General features: G+C 43.4%; 1 protein-coding gene across 5 annotated transcripts in view; it reads right to left on the reverse strand.

The window, feature by feature from the left end:
* Window positions 1-18,244, reverse strand: part of BCL11B (BAF chromatin remodeling complex subunit BCL11B) — a 90,778-nt gene that overhangs the window by 36,473 nt on the left and 36,061 nt on the right. For 2 of the 5 annotated variants that reach the window (XM_042813806.1, XM_042813805.1), the window contains exon 3: window positions 13,652-13,867. The exons of 2 other annotated variants lie outside the window; for them this stretch is intronic. In XM_042813806.1, coding sequence (XP_042669740.1) covers window positions 13,652-13,867 — 216 coding nt within the window. Of the gene's footprint in view, window positions 1-13,651; window positions 13,868-14,543; window positions 14,566-18,244 lie in introns of those variants that run through there. One more of the 5 variants, XM_042813810.1, reaches the window with a different exon arrangement.

Below are 18,244 nucleotides of genomic sequence, written 5' to 3' on the forward strand. Positions count from 1 at the left end.
AAAATCAAAAACAAAAACAACAAGGATTTTAAGAAATAATTATACTTGATATGAATGTCATTATAGCTACTTCCCAAACGGAAAAGCCAGTCAGCTACATGTAAAATAGACCTCTCCCATTCTCTACTGCCTGCTGCATTACAGTCCTATTCACGTGCCAGGGAAGCAGAAGGTCACACTGCAAGTACTCTTCTTTGCTGCAGCTTTTACATTATCACAAAATAGAAGTTGATATAGCCAGACCTTCGGGATGTTGGAACCTGCCTATTTCCATGGCTCCAAGTCCTTTCTCTGTCCCTTTTATCCACCGTCTCCCCTTCTCTTTCTTTCCGTCTCCTGCCACACACACATCCCAAATCAGCTGATTTATAGGCAGCAAGGAAGATTTGTGTTGGGCTTTGCATCTCTGTCTGTCCATCTGTGAAATAGTTTTCTAGTCATAGACGTTGTCTGAATGGTGATTTAACATAAAATAAAAAAGGGCATTTCACAAAAATAAAAATAAAACGAAGTGACTAAATCTGTTAAGCTAATTATTTTTTCTCTTTTGTTAACAGTAATACTAGCATTTAAAAAGAGTCCAGGAAAAAATTTTAAAAGAGAATTTAAAAAACAAGCACTTCTTGTTTTTCGGAAACACTGAAAATCACACTGCCATCATCAGAAACATCTGCCTTTGGCCAAAATTTCTCCTCCTCTGGTCTGACACGCATTGGTTGCTGACCTACTGTTACACACTGGCTGGGGTGGCGTACTCAGACGTCCAAGAGAGCACTGCTGGTGAAAAGACTGAAAAGCATCACACATTACTAAACCAGAGTCCACGTGAAGAGATCCTGTTCATACCTGCATTTATCTAAAAAGCTGCTGCCCTCATTGTGTGCAGATGCACTGCGAATTGGCTGAACACTACAAAAACCGATCTTGTGCCCAGGTAATTCAGTCCTTTGCTCCTTCACTGTATGCTCTCCACAGATCTTCACAAATTCAAGCTTGAAAACTTTGAAAAGCACTTGGCCTTGCTTGCCAAGCACCTAGCCCGTCCACTGATAGAAAACAGAATAGCACCAGCTTCTTCTGTTAAGTGTTGAATTTACTTCAGAATCAGAACCTTGCAAGCAATAGCACTGGAAACTGAATTTGCCTGCCCTTGGACAACAAATGAACACAGCTTGGTGAGTGAAAACCCAGAATCAGAAACCTGGCTGTAATCAATTCACATTACATTTTCCTGAACTGGAGTTTGTCAAAGACTTCTGACAATTTGAGGATAACACTGTCTTGTGTTTAGATATTTCACAAGCAGAGAAAAAAAGTACCCGGGATATATTATTTGTTAACTGTTCACTCAGCTCATGATAGGTGTGCGACTCTGAACTGTATTTGGCATCTAACATCTCTCTTTTGATAGATAGTGATATCTCAGCAGCTTGCTCTCTGAGCCACTGCAGACAAGGAATGGGCAGCGCATTTTCATCAAACCAACATCTGCTTTCAATTCTCATTTAGAGATGTGGAATCCTTTCAACTGGACATTAATCATTCTCTACAGCAGCAATTAGATACTTGAGACAGATCAGAACACATCAAATTAGCCTTATTTATTAAACAAAAAATTCCTAAGGAGTAAATAAAAAAGACACCAGATCATCCTGTGTGTTAAAACATAAAAAGAATATTAAGATACTGAAAATCAGAGCCTAAAAGCTTTCAGGTGCTATTTTCAAAGCCTTAACTGTAACCAAATAGCAGAGGGCTCTACTGCAGAATGCCTCATGGATTATTTTAGCAATAAGGTATAATTGAAAGGATTAACATGAATATAATGTTTCCCTTCCAAAAATTCCAGGAATGCAGAAATGACTCTCATCTGCACTGTATGACTCATAGGTTTAGTGCTAGAACTTCATTTTCACTTCTGAGGAATTCAAGCTCAGGGAAACATTACACAGAAATACTCAGTCTATTGACAAAGGCAAATCTCTCCTTCTCTTCTGCAGTTACACAAACCTTAAAATCCGTATCTGGTCACAGTCTGGCTTGGTTCAGCTTCGGGCAGCAGACATCCTGCACACCCAGGGGAGAAGGTGCTCACTGAGGGATCCAGGGGATCAGCCAAGAGGCAAACTTCACCAAACCAGCTTGAGCCTAGCAAAGCGGCTTCCTCTTGCTGGGTTCCCCTGGTTTAACATGGCAGACAGCTTTCAGCAAGCAAGAAGGGGAGAACTGCCACTATAATGTGGAAATACATAGCAAAACATCCACAGACCTCCAGACAAATCTGGACTAGTTTAGTGGAAGGTACACAGCTGCGCACCAAAGATGTGATGCTCACTTTCTCTACTGTTCCTTCAGTGTGAGAAAAAAAAAAATTGTTTTTTAATGAGGAAACAATGTCATGTGTTTGTTACAGCATCTAAGAGGAGAACAGCTCTCATCATCTAGATTCCATGTATCAGCAACACTTCAGGGCTTTTTATAATGGAAGCTAAATGTTAAGCAGATGAGAAGTTTTATGAAAGAGTAGGTCTGAGAACGGCAGCAGGGCTTGGCCTTCTGCATGAAGCAATCCCCCATCTGCCTGTGCAATATATCACCAAGCTCACTGTCTGCTCCTCTGCAAAAAGCCCATCCCTGGCAAGCACCATAGCTGGGTGAACAACTCCATATAGTTGCAGCCTCACCTGCTAATTCTTCACAATCTCTTCCACAGCTCCACATACACCTGACTGCAATAACGGTGAAGATAGCATCTGGGGTTAGCTCGTTACATGTTTATTACCCTTTTGTTTATTTCTTCATAAATATAAACTGTTGTTACCTGTGCAAACCTGCTCATCCAGCTCAGTTCTGGTGAGCCTTAGAAGCCCCAAATTGAAAATAGCCTAAAGATGTGAAGAATCACAGCACCGCAGTCCAAAAGGCAACCAGCTAGCTGAGGTGTTTAGAGAGAACCATTGCAACACACAGCATGTATGTATGGTTTTACATTTAAGATTTCCTGGCTCGGAGGTACTAGGTTAGCTAGTTAGCTGTGGTTATAAATAGAAGTGCCTGCTGACTCCAATCACCACTATTTGGCTTTTAGGCTACCAGTATAAAAGTACAGAAGGGACTGGTACTTTGCAGAACTGTGCTCAGTTTATCAGTGGCCAGATCGTTCCTCAGCCAGGGAAAATAACCTTTTCTCCACGTCCTGTGATCTCATGCAAACAGAAATCTGAGCAAGAGAGGGAGGAAGGGGCCTTGGATTTAGATTTGATCTGATTTTTCATTTGGTTCAGTGTAACTTTAAGAAATATTAATCTGCTCCTTCGTTTAATTTGATCTGTACCACTGGCCAAGAGAGATGCACTAATTTATAAGTTGAAGCAAGCCTTGAGATAATGTCACCCACCATTCATCCAAATTTGTCACTAGCATCCCATTAAAGCTGTAATTATTTTTTAATTAAAACTAAGGAAGCTGGCATGCGTGTGCCTACTTTATACATCTGTTATGGGTTAAAATAGCTTTTAAAAAATGTTTTTTTAGACCGCAGTCTTTTGTGGCCATGGCCTATGCCAAAGAAAACGCAAACTTGCTTATTTTCTCCATGGGGCGCAACACTGCCTATGTGTGCCTGAACAGATTCGACTGGCCGTGAAAAGAATTCTAAATAAAACACAAACATGGAATTTGGCAACGCCACAGAAGCGAGCTTAAGACTAATTCCAGCATGCGGACGGCTCTCACACAGCAAGTCTGGCTCCACTATAAATGAAACCAGGCTCTGTAAAATCGCCAGTAAAGTTTGAGTTAGGATTTAAAGCGACAGCACGCTTATTGCACGGTTTAAGGGGGAAAAACACACGCACGCGCGCACACATATCCCAGCTTATTAAGGAAATTCATGCTGGCCCAATAAGTCTGCATGTTACAAGCTGTGTTTACTTTCAGCAGTCATTTCCATTAAAAAAAAAAGTTAAGTGAAAAAAAGAAAAAAAAGTATATTCACTTTGGACTTGATTTTAAAAAGGAACATTTTAAAAAATGTTGTAACTATTACTGTAGGGACTGGTGGCAGAGACAGCAAGGGATTGAAGACCTACTTGGTGGCACAGCTGAAATCTGAAATGCTGAGTTAAGAGAGACAGAAGCATAAGGTCTGGGGCAGTGCCCGGGACGGGAAAGGTGTGGCAATGCAGCAGCCAGGCGAGCAGGGCGGCTGCGGGCAGAGCAGCCCTTTACCATCAGCTCTCCGCTCCCATCAGATAGCCCAGCTGTGGGACAGTGACTCACTGGGGCTTGCTGGAAGCAAGCTGTACCCAAGGCACTGCCAGGAGGGGAGCAGAGATAACCAGGATCTGCATGCCCCTGGCACCCTCCCTGGCAGCCCTAGTCACCCCAGGGGGCAAAGGCATCTGCGAAGGAAGAGTGAGAGTGAGGAGACAGCACAAGCATTTGCTCGTCTTTACCTTTAAAGGATAAAACAAATTTAAGAAATCCCAGTTTACAATCACAAGGCATAGCCTGGCAAACTTAAGAGAAAAGGGCAAGGAGCAAATTATTTAAGGCAGGGATGGCAGTGTCTCCCACATACCCTTACTCTCCCTTACAGAGCTGATGCTATCAGGACACAAAATTAAACTAAACCTCACATGCCCACCCCAAACCCTGACCATCGGGCTTTCCCTCACAATGGGGAGAGCAGGAAGGGAGGCTAGCTGGCTGGAGGCCTCCAAACACTGCAAGAGCTCAGACATTTATGAGTGCACCCAACTGCACTAATGAACTTTGACAGTGGTGGTGGAGGCAGGGGTGAACACCGCCTTAGCTTTCACACTGCTCCTCCTGGAAAATGCACAGAGAAAGTAAGAAGGCAAGTGGGGGCTTCACAGCCATTTCACAGGATTATTTCACAGCTATTCTACTTATCTACTGATTATGGTAGAGAAGGGTTTATCTTCAATGGGCTGCAGAGTTCTGAAGGCTGCATTGACTCCTGCAATGGAGGCATCAGTTCAGTTTCAAGAGAAACCAGAAAAAGCAGAGAAAGAACTTCACTTTTTTATTAAATTTTATGCAGCTCTGCAGAAAGTTACTTACTAATCTTGTCCTGACCACAGGCAAAACCACAATGATCCTATTCCCAGTTTAATCAACGGTTCACACATTTTTATAAAGGATTTAGATTAATCAATCCGTAAACACTCAGACCTAATTTTGGGACAGAATTTGCATTTTAAACCTGCCTCTGCCATAATAAATGAACTTCCTTGTTCAACCAGAGGAGAGAATACTCCAAATCTCTTTCAGAAGAAGCATATGGAAAAAATAGTTCCCCCTCAGGCAAAGGGCTCTACTGCCATGCTGAGGTCTTTCCACATTCCATTTATTTTATTTTCATCTTGATCCTATGACCACTTTTAAAGAGTACATCTTTCCCAAAAATGCTCCGATTCTCACTCAATTCTTCCCAGAATTCCACAGCCCAGATTCACTGCTGGTGTAAGAGTACAACAAAAACTGAAGTCAGAAAATGTATCGTGGAAAGATGCTTGGCTAAGCACCCGTATGTCACAGCAGTCCTTAGCTCATCCCTTGGGCTGTTCCAGGCAGAGTGCCCTGGGAGCATCACACAGCTGAGAAGGAGATGTAAGGATCAGTTTTAGATCAGGGCCTCATGTGAAACAATCTAGGTCAATACAGGAGATGTAAGGAGACAGTCTGACACACAGAGAGGATGGGATGCTCTCCTCACGTTTACAGGGAACGGGCTGAACACAATGCGTCGACAGTTGGCTCCAAACGGACATTTAAACAGGCATAAAAGCTGCAGATACATTGTGTAAACTGGCCTCTCTTTAACCTGTGGTTCCTTATGTTATTAGCACAGACAATAATTTAAAAAGCACTGTGTTCATGGTGTGGTTGCAGCGCCTTTGCCTCCCCACCGCTTCGCTTAGTGCCTGCATTAACCTCATTTCGTAAGTCCCAGGACCTCTGACTCTTACAGCTGAATTCATAAAAAATGTAAGCCCTTGCTATATGGGATTTTTGCCCGCTTTCTTCCAAGTGCATGTTTTACTGACTCACAGATCCTGGCTTCCCCAACTTGTGCTACAGAAGGTTGCATTAGCTACAATAGACACCCATGGAAATGAATTGAATAAGATAAGAAAGGAAAAAAAATAGCAGGGGCACACGACATGCTCTAGCCTACCAGACTCCTGTATGTACTGCAAAAATGCTTGGAAAAAGCCTGTCCAAAAGAAAGCAAACAGCATAAAAACGTATGTTGCTAGCAGTTGCTCAGCTGTTTATAGCTCAGCAGAAAGAAGGACCAACATGCAGCACAGAGAAGCCCAGTCGGGCACGCACAAGGTGTACCAGCACGGCTTCTTTTACTCAGATCCCTTTCTGAACATAAAGCATCCCATCTGAGCACAGATCTCTTTCTTTCATCTATTTTTATGAAGCATTCTGAAAAGAAAAAAAGAATGCAGTTCCTCTGAAAAAGGCAGCTCTGCAGGGATGGGGGAGTAATTTTTTTTGCAGAACCATTCTCTGCCCTAAACATGAACCATGCCAGGAATACGTGATCCAATTCCTCCATAAGTAAATAAAAAAAGTAAATGAAATAAAAAGTAAAGTATAGTCATTTCACATACACTGCCTCTTTCTTGCCTCCATCTTTCCAGCTGGCTCATGAATCGAAGAGCAGTTCTCATCACAACTACCACCATACACCATGGCTTGCCCTACTTCCTCTGACGCTGAGTGTTATATTTGTGCACAAGAGATCTATCTCTGTTCACACAAACTGAACAGCCCAGTTCACTTCCTGGCACAGGCAAGTACGCAAACACTTCCGCACATATCTGACAGCAAGTGATAAGAGAGACGATGACAAAAAATCTACTGCTGAAGGGACAGAAGACGACTCCATCCTGAATACGCCAGGTGAGGCTGTACAAGTGAACTGTTTAGCATATGTTATGTACGAGTGAATGGCAATTTACTGAGGGAAAGAAAGAATAATTGCAAACATTTATGCCTTGTACACATATATAAAAAACCAAGCTCTCAGAAAGAAGTGCATTGCCCAACCAAAAGGCAAAGCACCTGATGAACGCTACCTCTAATTTTGTTGCTTTGTAGGTGATTGCTTCCTCCCTTCTCTTCCTGCATTTGATTTCTTATCTTCTTAGGAAGTGTTCACCAAGAGGCATGCAGAAAACTGCTTGAAAAGGAACAGAGAACACAGTGGAACAGAGGCTAGTCCTATCCTGCAAGCACAAAAGTGATACCTTGCCCTTTGCTGAGTTATAAAGACACATCACATATTACCACAACTTCAAAGCCTGGTCTGCTCTTCCCTTGGACAGTTGAGGTGTTTCTGGATGCACTAATAGCCACGGAGGTGCCCAAGCCTTGCCTACCATGCGTGATTAAAGAAGTCTTTATTTTTGCTGGTGTTTTCTGGAAAGTACTGCATAAGTGCCAAGAAAAGAGAAGGCCGTGATTTGTTTGGGTCTTCTGTCAGAGCAGCAGGCAACTTGCCATCAGTGGTGCCTCTTTGTAACCAAAGCTACTCTCTCCCTTCCAAAGTACCAATATAGCCAAATAGTTCATGAATCCTGAGAAAAAAACAGGGGGTTATTACTAATGTGAACAACAAAGCACAAGAAAGGAGCCCTGTAAAAATAACTGCTCTGTGAGAGCAAACAGGAATGCCTTTCCTTTGCTTTCTCCCAGCCTCACCTTTCGCCTCACCTCCCACCTGATGGCAGCGAAGCGTTTGAGCTTTAACGAAGATGGATCAGTTGCTGTGCAGTCCCCTGGTGCTTACCCAACCTCTGAAGTCACCAAGCCTAAACCCGCCATCCCTCAGCAAACTACAAGGAAATAAATTCATCCATAGCAATAAGTAAATTATAAGAGCGCTTTCATCCATCTTGTTCCTATATTTTTTAAATTTGATTGTGACCAGAGAACTGCTGGCTGGGAATTACCCTTCCCCCAGCTCGCACATACACCTTTTAAAAATGCAAAATCTAGCCCTCTATTTCAATATTTCTGATGTCAGTGACCGGTGTCGGCTCTCCCCATACAGTAACTGCTTTAAAGCGCTGCATACAGCACTGCATTAAAAATTAATTACACATGCTATTTTATTGATAGTGCATAATGTAATGAGCACCAGCTGTGCTAAACATCCAAACTCCTTTTTAAGACAGCTATAAAAAAAGAAAGAAACTGCACTTCCAAATGCTTCTCCTGTCAGAGGAGAAAAACAGCAACATCTTGGATGGATTTGAAACAGGATTCTTTGATTTAGCTCTCCATTTGGAGCGTTTGAAGAGTTCAGACTCTCGGGCTCAGCATAGTGGTATGCGATCGAGTTAACTCTCTGTTGGAGCCATTGTCTTTACTGCAGGCAATGTTTTCTTGCACCCTTTTGTCTTGAGACTACCAGATTCAGTTCCCCCCATTAATATTGCAATTAAAAGCTTTTCATTTTCTGTGGATGTCTGGAAATTACAGGCATCTACTTTAAAGCACCTTTAAATATCACTATTGCCCCTGCTGGTTCTTAACTTCGCATAATTAGGACTTACAAAGTTAGAGTGATAGGGAGCCTGTCTGGAACAAAGCCTCAGCCATGCTTAAATTACCAGCGTTGCTGCCCCATGCAGCACCCTAATTTTGTCTGCCTCTTCATTCCCTTAAGGTCCCTTCATTGCCTCTTGACAAACACACCATCAAGTCAAAAAAGAAGTTTGTGATTAGATCCATCTATTTTGAGTTTAGATCTGAGTTTAATATCTGGTGAGACAGAGAGCTGCACAGACAGACAGGTCACATATGATTTTAATACTCAGATAGATGGATGAACACAGAGATTGATAGATAGATGAGAAGATAGATGCATACTCACAGACTGATGCATAACAGTTCTTAGCATATACATCTCTCACACAGCCCTGCACTCTGTAAGTACTGTGCAGAAAGTCAATTCTACTACAGCACGCACTAAATATTTCACTAAAATAAATAAATAGACGTAACCATGACTAATAGGGACACCTCTCCTGAATGTTAGCCAGTACTTTAAGCAAACCTTTTTTTATGCAGTAAAATGAAACTATCCATTTATAAAGGGCGTCGGGGAAGCTGCCCTCAGTCTTTGTCTGACCTCAGACACATTCACCTAAAATTCCTCTTTCTCTTCTTGAAAAATCACCCACAGCCAATCAGAAATTAAATTTTATTTGAGTTTGGTTTTTTTTTTCCTAAAGATTCCGCTCAGCAAAAAATGAAGAGTAATGGATCATTCATTGCCATGGGACTAGATGAGTTAGGAGGTTGTTGTCGGATGAGTTTATGTTCTCTGCTGTGACTGCTGTTTTATTTTCCACTGACCGTCCTGTGTTAATAAAGCCCAGTCTGGAGAGAACAAAAGTTTGCTTCTTGTCGTAGTAAGTAATGTGCCGAGCACATACCTTATCATTGACACAAAAGTTACTGAAATAATACTGCTTTCTAGAAAGCCTGTATTAATTGCAGCAAGCTTTATACAGCAAGGTGGTCTAATCTAGCTTTTCTTATTGGCTAATTCCAGTTATAAAACGAACACAAAATGAATTCTGAAATATACTTGAAGGAGGGGAAAATATTCTTTTTAAACCTATTATTTACTAACAGGTATTTCTTTTATCTTTACTGTTGCCTTAACCTTTGCTAAGAAAACAGAAATATAGCAGTCAGTTGAATTTCAGTAGCCAAATAAATTGATATTAGCTTTACAACATGATTGTGTGATTTTCAGAATGTCCTAATGACTAACACAGCTGACTCCTTTAATTAAAAGGAGCTTGTTTCACTTTTCTGAGCTATGGCCCCATGCCTTCCCCTGTTTTAGATCTTCAGCTTCACAGCCCCGTCCATTAATCACCACTGCCTATGCCCACTTGCTGTTTTTATGTATGCAACTGAGTATCATAATTGCTTTCCATCTCCTTCCATCAACCTACATGTGGGAAGGAAGCAGTTTCACTGGTTGGCTGAATGTTTGTGTACTGGGCAGATTTAATTATCTTTACGGAGTTATATAAAACCCTTGCATATGTGCCCAGATCCAAAGATTTTGGATCAGGTATGTATCTGAGTGCAGGCAGAAGTGAAAAAGTATCTGCATCACCGAGATTCACTTCATCTTATGCCGATCCAAATTCCTCTCATGGGGCTTTTGCACTGTAGGATCTTCAGGGCAGAGGCTTTTTTTCTTAGGAGAATACAATGTAAAGTGCCATGCACTTCTGTGCTGAGATTTGCAAAGCTCGTTTCTCGTTAACTTTAATGGGAAACGGGCATCCAAATCTCTTAGGCAGCTTTGACAATTTAAGACTTAATGTACAATATTAATAAATCAGCATCATAGAAAGAGCCTTATGAAGATGTTTTGTGAAAAAATAGCCCCACAAAAGCCATACCAGTGTATGTGTGCACACATACAGGCATACACTTTTCTTTACATAATTACGTCTCTCAACAATCATTTGCATGTCTCTGTTGTGCAAAAAAAACCTGTGTGCATTTTACAGTTACTCTTAGCAGTTGCAATTCATTGAAATGAAATAAAAAGCAGACTCAGAAAAGAACCCTAATCTGGCAAGGGGTAAAGCAAAAACGAATGCTTTGCCCATTTATATTTTAGATCCAAGCTACACAACCCCGTGAATTTCATGACTCTATTCCAACTTCTAATTAAATAGGCACTAAAAACACTTAAACAGGAGAACCCAGTTCAGCAGACAGAAGTCGCTGATGCAAAAATAAATAAATAAATAAATAAGGAGACTGAGAGAGAAAATATTCCAGTGGCAGGTATTTTAAAAATCACAGAGCACACAGGTCTTTACCTGCAAATTCCTCACTCTGTGGTGCCTTGAACACAAAAGAGGTACAAAGACAGAAGGGACTACAACCAACACCCACAGGAGAAATGCTGGACATCCAAGAAGACTTCGCACCATTATCTACAATGACTGAAGTAGCTACCAGCAGCCCCATTCCCTACAAAACACAAACTGCTCTGAGGCAAAGGTCTTTCCTCCCGTCTGCACAGCTAAATGCTACTCAGCTCACTGCGCAATCCTGTGTCCTGGTCCAAGATTGCAAAATGCAGCTTTAACACTTGCAGAACCCAAACTCCACTGGCAGCCTTTGTCTTGGGTTCCCCAGCACAAAATGGCTAGGACACGAGGGCCTGATCCAGGGATACCTGCAACTTCCAGCCTTCAGGTTCACAGCCTGCTTGAGGGCTGCACTGAAAAACTCCAGGTCCTGAATTAAATGAATGCTGAAAAACAGGAAAGGTAAGAAATGATGAAGGAGGAGGAGAGGCGGGAACTGTTGATGGCTTTTGTTAAAAGGAGGAAACAATTCCTCAGAAGCAAGAACGGGGCTGACAGAATAAAAGGCTAATCAAGTCAGAGAGACAAGCAGATCTCTAAAGCTGCAGCAAGTGACTATTGTAAGTGGCTATATTAAAAAAGAGGGCACAATGCAGGGATCATCCCTAGATTACTAGTCAACACAAAGAACTCACTTTTTTTTTCATTTCCACAAAACATTTCAAGTGCTAGAAGGATCTTGCAACTCCTACTGCAGAGTTTAAAACATACCTTGGCTCATTTACTGAGGGAGCTAAGAAAGAGTTAAAAAGATATAATCTCTTTTTCAAGGGAAGAAAATGCTTCTTTCAAGCAGAGATTGACCAACTACTGTCATAAACATGTAGCATGCACTTTGATAAAACCTATTCTCTAAGTGCCACAGACTGCAGCAGTAATTACAGGAAGCCATGATAACAGGTCTCTCTCTCCGCAGAGCTGGCATCCTTCTCCTAGCAAACACACTACTGAAAACTAGCTCCAAAGTGAGAACTGAAAGTATGTAACATACCAAAGCCTCGCCTTCCCACCTCCTTTAATCAGTTATTCCTTCCTTCCTTTTTAATTTTGCTTCCTTCCCTCCCCACTGGCTATTGGCAGCAGGAGCAGTGGGAAGCCAGCTCACTCTTACAGCTACCTGCCTGCATGCAGTTTGCTTCTGTGAAGGTAGAACAGAAAAGCAGATCAGTACCGGTTTGTTTCATCAGCTGGGGAGAGCAATGCACCTATCTCACTCAGTGCCCATCACCCAGAAGAGCCTATCTCCACACCCGTCTCAGGTCAGTTGGTCAGTCTGCTGAGGTCAGTGAAGCGGAGCCCGACGAAAACACACATACCGACGCACTGTATATGGCAGCATGACGAAGTCAGACGAGGTCCTTGGGACATGCTGGTCATGTCACACCATGCCACACATTGCTGTCAGGTCAGCACAAATGTCTGGGTCTCAGTCAGGAGGCACAGGAGCCTGCTTCATGCACCACGAGCTTTACCAGGGTCTACACAAGACCCCTCTCAGTCTCCTCCCAAGTAAATTTTGTCGCTCAAGACAGAGGACTTCCAAGATGAAAAACTTTTTCTCTTGGTTTATTACAGCAAATTCAGATGTGCAGAGACCTTCTTGTGAGATACAGTACACTGCAGCAGCACAACTGCTTTTGTAAGGAATATATTGAGCATAGTTAACTTTGGCCATCTTAGGGGGAACAGGAGGAGCCATTTGACAAAGATTTTACATGTGACCTGCCATCTCTCTAAATCCTTTGGTCCTCAGACACAATTTTTCCGTTATTTTTTGAGCTCTCTATTAAAACTCCATGCACATCAGCATGAATCAGGGCTGCAAGGGCTGGCCCACCACAGTTAGTCTCCCTCATAAACGCTTGTAGATTTTGCCACAGCTGTATTTTCATTTAAGCCTTCCCCATTTTCACCTCTCCAGCCTGCAGTTCACCACAGACCCAATCCTACAACTGAGCCATGCTCAGAAACACCCACTGATTTCAAAGAGATCACTGGATCTGAAATGACAGGGTCTGGCAACAATATGTCCCCATCCTCTCCAGCGAGCTGAGCATGCCCTCATTTCCACATCACTTTCCCCTCCTCACAGTGACAAAAGTCAGGCATCCAAAAGGAATAAAGGAAAGAAAAAGCTGATGCAGGAGAGGGGAGGGATGCGTGGCAAGTTACCAAGGAGCATTTTCTCAAAGCAAAGGAGAAAACTGCATGGAGCACATACATCCTGCGTGCACATGGACATGGAGGAAAGCCTTTAAATACAAATGATTAGGGGGAGAAAAAAAAAAAAGAGGGGATAGGAGAAAGACTTCAGATGTTTAATGTTATCCAATTAAGCTTAAAATAAACAGCCCAGAGAGATGAAATCTTGATACCAGGCTATCACATTCTGCGAAGAGTTTCAGACATTTGTTCACAATGTGACACAAATGGCCCAGCAGCCACTGGTGACATCTGATGGTGGCAGGCAGGAGGGGAGGGACGGGGGAAAGGAGGGAGTGCGCACCCCTTCCCATTCCCATCCTCTGCCGGGGTGCAGGGGGCAAGAAGGAAGGCAAGGGGTGTTTGGGACACTTCCAGTGCCTTCCCCATACAACCCAGAGAAGGCAGTTCTCCCATAGCAAAGATGACATCACTTGGCAGCACTACTGACCTTCAGATAGCAACAACAAAATAAATGTTTCTATTACCTGACAACTGACAATGACATCCAAATGTACCTGACGTCTCAGTCTGAATCTCAGTCTGAGTCCCGCCAACTGAGACTGCACGTGCACCACAGCAGGGCAGGCTAAGGCAGGGCGGGAGAGAGGCCAGTGCGCGGAGAGGTGACGTGATGACGGATGTGTGAGGGTGGGAGGAGGCAGCTATTGGAGCCCCCGGCAGGTTTGCAGGCCTGGACGGCCCTGGAGAAAAAACAATAGAAAAAACTGTCAGTCGGACCTAAGTTTGAAGGGACAGAGGAGGCATCATCAGGGGGAGCAGGCGAGGTGGGGGCTGGCTGCCTAACATGCTACACTCTCGCTCTGACCTCTGCCTCGGCCGGGCTGAGGCATGCAAGCCTGCAGCAAACTGGGAGGGTGCAAGAAGTGGCCCCATGAGCCCAGACTGGGCCTGCCTGGGCACGGAGAGGGACGAAGCAAGGGCAAAGCCAGTCCCAGCACAGGGAGAGCCAGAGGCGGCAAGCGTCACCACCAGCACTACTCAGGGACCAAATCAAAAGGGGGATTATTGTTTTACGGCTGTGTTAATGCATTTAGCTGACACAAAACCAGGCAGGCTCTCTGCCGAGCTGCTGCTGAAGCGGTCTCGACACGGCAGCGCAGACAAAGTGCAGTGACTCTGAGCTCAAATGGCTTCGGAGGGACGCCAGGAGCAGAGCTCCTGGAATGAAGCATTCACGGGCCGCTGTGCTGCCTGCCCGCCTGACCCGCAGCCAGTTATGCATTCTGCACGCTCCCATTATGCACACTGCTTCCCTGTTGAGCCTGCAAAGAATGGAGCAATCTTTTTCCCGACAGCTAAAAAACAGTATTGTAACTTCCAGAAGTATTATTTATTTTTAACCCCTGTAGGAATCACCTGCCATTTCAAAGCTGTCTTTAGACCTCTCTCCTGCTCCACTGGAAATGCTCGCTGCTCCTGGCACTACTCCAGGTGGAGCTCCGCGGCTTAGAAAACCCAGACACAAGCCTTAAATATCAGTGTACACCTGCATAAATACAGACAGGCACAAACAGACATAAACGCACAGAGTCAGGAAGACCCACATCTTTGGCCACTGCAGAAGCAGCAGAAGTTAGAGGAAAGCTGCGAGTATAGCGCTGCTCTGTACCCTACCCCATTTATTTAAAACTGCGCCTTCCACTTAATTGTTATATAAAGCGAGGCTACTAATCAAGGGCAGTTTCTAAATGAAGATATGTGGTGGAGTGGTCACCATTAAAAAGCTGGCATATGCTAGCAGTTACCACACAGTGGTAGATCATAAACAATAGTTTCCTTCGCATTTACATTGGGAAATACATGTGTTAATGGGTATCTTTTAGCAAACATTCTCCTTTTCTGGGGGTGGCAATTTTGTTGTGCACACATGTGCACCTTGCATACACATGCAATGCCATGGCAGCAAGAAGAAATACTTTTACCCATGCTTCTTCCAGCCCTAGAAAGGCAACACTTGGAAGGGAAGCTGTCTACCTCGAGAATCCTGGTTCAGATACCGAGCGTACGTGTTGATCTGACAGCTACACATGTGAGGCAAACAGGAATAGTTCATCCTTGGCACAGCATCCAGCGCTCTACTCTGCAAGGACTGCATTTGATTTTGCCATTTATCTTAAATGGCTAAGAGACCACCAGTGCAAAACATTTGTGTGAAGCTTTTGCCAAAACCACAAGTGAAGAGTCTAAATTCCCTGTGTAAATACTTGGGCTTCAAGCATCAAGGATAAAATTTGTGCTTTTTTGTGAGCACTGGCTTTAAATAGAAGCCATCTCTGTGGCACATGGGGTAAGGGAGGATCTTTTATTCTGGGGCTCAGTTGCCTGGCTTTTGCAACTGTTTTGATCTCACTGCAAATATTATCCAGGCAGGTAGTGATAACTACCATCTAGCTTGTACATTTTGGGCAGAACTGTATGCTAGGTGCATGCAAATTGATATCAGATGAATTTCTGTATCTACAGAAGCCACCCTAACATATATGAATAACGTTACCTTCCACGAAGCAAAGAAAACATAACAAAAATTCAGAACAATTACCTAACAATCGCATCTTGTCTTCCTAACATTACAAAAATAACTAGGCTAGTATAGGCTGAGCTGAGCTTCATAGGTACTCATCCTTGCCATGAAAGCTGTGATTTTGAAATCTGGATTAATGTAGGAGCACAGAGCACCTACATCTTCTGTAGAACCTAGGCATGTCTGTGACTAAGGGCACAGATCCTGCAGTCGCTCAGCCCTTCTTACATTGAAGTGCCATACAACAGCTTCCATTGGAGTTCGGAGCCATCATACAGAGGAATCTTATGAAGCCCACCAAGCACACCATCAACCACAACTAAACGTGGTTTTAATGCACAGGTCCTAGCATATAACACTACCCTGAATGTCACTTTATCTCCTCTAGTCCTGGTGGGTCCCATCTTTCTGTTAGCAATGGATTTTATACAATCTACTCAGCATGGCAATATCTAAGATGCCTATACTTCCATGATTCTATGCCAAAAGCTCACCAAGAGAGGCTCTCCCTGCTCTTAACCAATACATTTCCTCTAGAATAGAATGGAAATTAAGGTTTCAGACAGGTTTTTAATCCCCCGGGGAAAGGAATCATAGAATCATTTCACTTGGAAGGGACCTTCAAAGGTCATCTAGTGTAACTCCCTTTCAGTGAATCCTGTAAAGATCCTTCCAACAGAGGTAGTGGGTGCAAGCCAGCCAGCCATTAACAAATTTATAGGAAGAACCCACATAATCAGGTTTCCAGTGAAGGGATGGAACTGAAGATGTCACTCAGAAGGCCTTTTTCTGTCCTGAGAATTATATATCAGGGAATTTAAAATGTGCTAATCTAGTGTGAGAAAGGAAATGAGAAGAAAGGGAGAAGAAGAAGAATAGACAAAGACTCTGGCAGACTTTCAGGGAGTTCTACCACCAATCATAGACAATGATCCTGGGACTGCCAGACCAGAGGGATAAGTCTTCCCCCAGAAGTAAAACAGACAATTCCTTTTTTTCTTTGCTACCACTTTAGGGTTAGCTTCTTTGTCGCATATAACAGTATAGTCTTCTAGAAACAGAGTGAGTGGCAAACCATGAAGAGTGAGATTGTATCCACTTCCCTCAAGGAAACTAACAGAGGAAAGGAGCACTCCATCATTAGGTGTGTAACACCTCTTTATAGCTATCATAAGAATAACAGTGGTACTCAGCTTATGTTTGCTAAGAACATGTCTGTGTTTTATCTAACCAGCTCCTCTTCTGTGGTATTTTTCCCCACAGAAGCTCTATTTAAAGCCAAAAATGAACACATTGTTCTCTATGCTTCCTCAACTTAACTGCTGTAGGTAATGGGCATACACAAAATGTGCAAACAGATAACACACACAGATATAGGTAGACAGACAGATGCTATCCTAAGAAGGTGCTAAGAGTTTTCTGCTCAATCCACACAGGACCAAGGGGTGGATTGCAGAGTCTCTGAGACCCTACAGCCAATTGACCACATCACATTGCACACTGATTTCAAAAATCAAACACTCCTACAAGTCCTTGGCTGTCACAAAGGGAAGAACCACAATCTGCAAGACGAGAAAGCACACTACAAGGACAGTGGTGCTGATTTAGGGGCTGATTTGGAAAATCTGGACCAGCTAGTGTGAGTGCGCACACAGGTGCAGCTCTGCTTCTCTCCATACACACAGACATGGTGGATGAGATTTGAGTCTCCTCCTGGGTCAGCATTGGGAAACTGCTCACCTGCACTGCAGATCTCAATTATATATTCTGCAATCATTCTGCATGGATGCGAGGGGAATTTTGCACGTACCATGAGTGTGGAACATGCACAGAGGCTGTCACAGCACAAATAAAAGACCTGCATTGCTGATAGTAAAGCAGGATTTTGTTCTTATACTTTAAAAAGGCTCAGCAAATACTGCCTGCACATGGCACCAGCTCCCAGGTTGTGTTGCCTTCCCAGTGCTGCTAAGAGAAATTCTTTGCTCTCTGCTATTTCTAAACTTGTGAAGAAGAAAATAAGGTAAATTGGACATGACCCCAGAAGATGGAAATGAGCATAAGAGCCTGGCTGAACACGACAAAAGGCACAATCAAGGCACAAATTGCATCCTTTTGTTGTCCCTCTCCCTGAGCCTAGGCACGACTGGCCATATGACATGGTATACGTAAAACACCGCACTCCTCTGGCACATCTGCAGAAAAGTCCCCAGGCAAAGCACAAAGATGGAGCTGCAAACAGAATTCACAATGTCCCATGTCAGAGTAGGGACCTGATCTTAATTTTAAGGATGTTTCTTTGCATCTCCCGTTGCATGTAAATGCAGCCACAGGTAGCTATGGTGCTGCTGCATCCCTCAGGGTGCTGCGTGCCTGCTGGGAGGGTGGCTGCCTGTATGCACATGCAGACATGTAAGCCTTTTTAGTTTTTGTGTGCCTCCACGTGCCTGTCTGGCAATGGAAAATCAATCAATAGCTGGTTAGAGACTAAAGATCAGTTCCATTATTAAAAAACTCTCTTTTAATAAAAAGAAAA

This window comes from Centrocercus urophasianus, unplaced genomic scaffold (assembly GCF_019232065.1).
Source record: "Centrocercus urophasianus isolate 14NV4802_14NV808 unplaced genomic scaffold, USGS_Curo_1.0 seq_14, whole genome shotgun sequence".
NCBI lineage: Eukaryota > Metazoa > Chordata > Aves > Galliformes > Phasianidae > Centrocercus > Centrocercus urophasianus.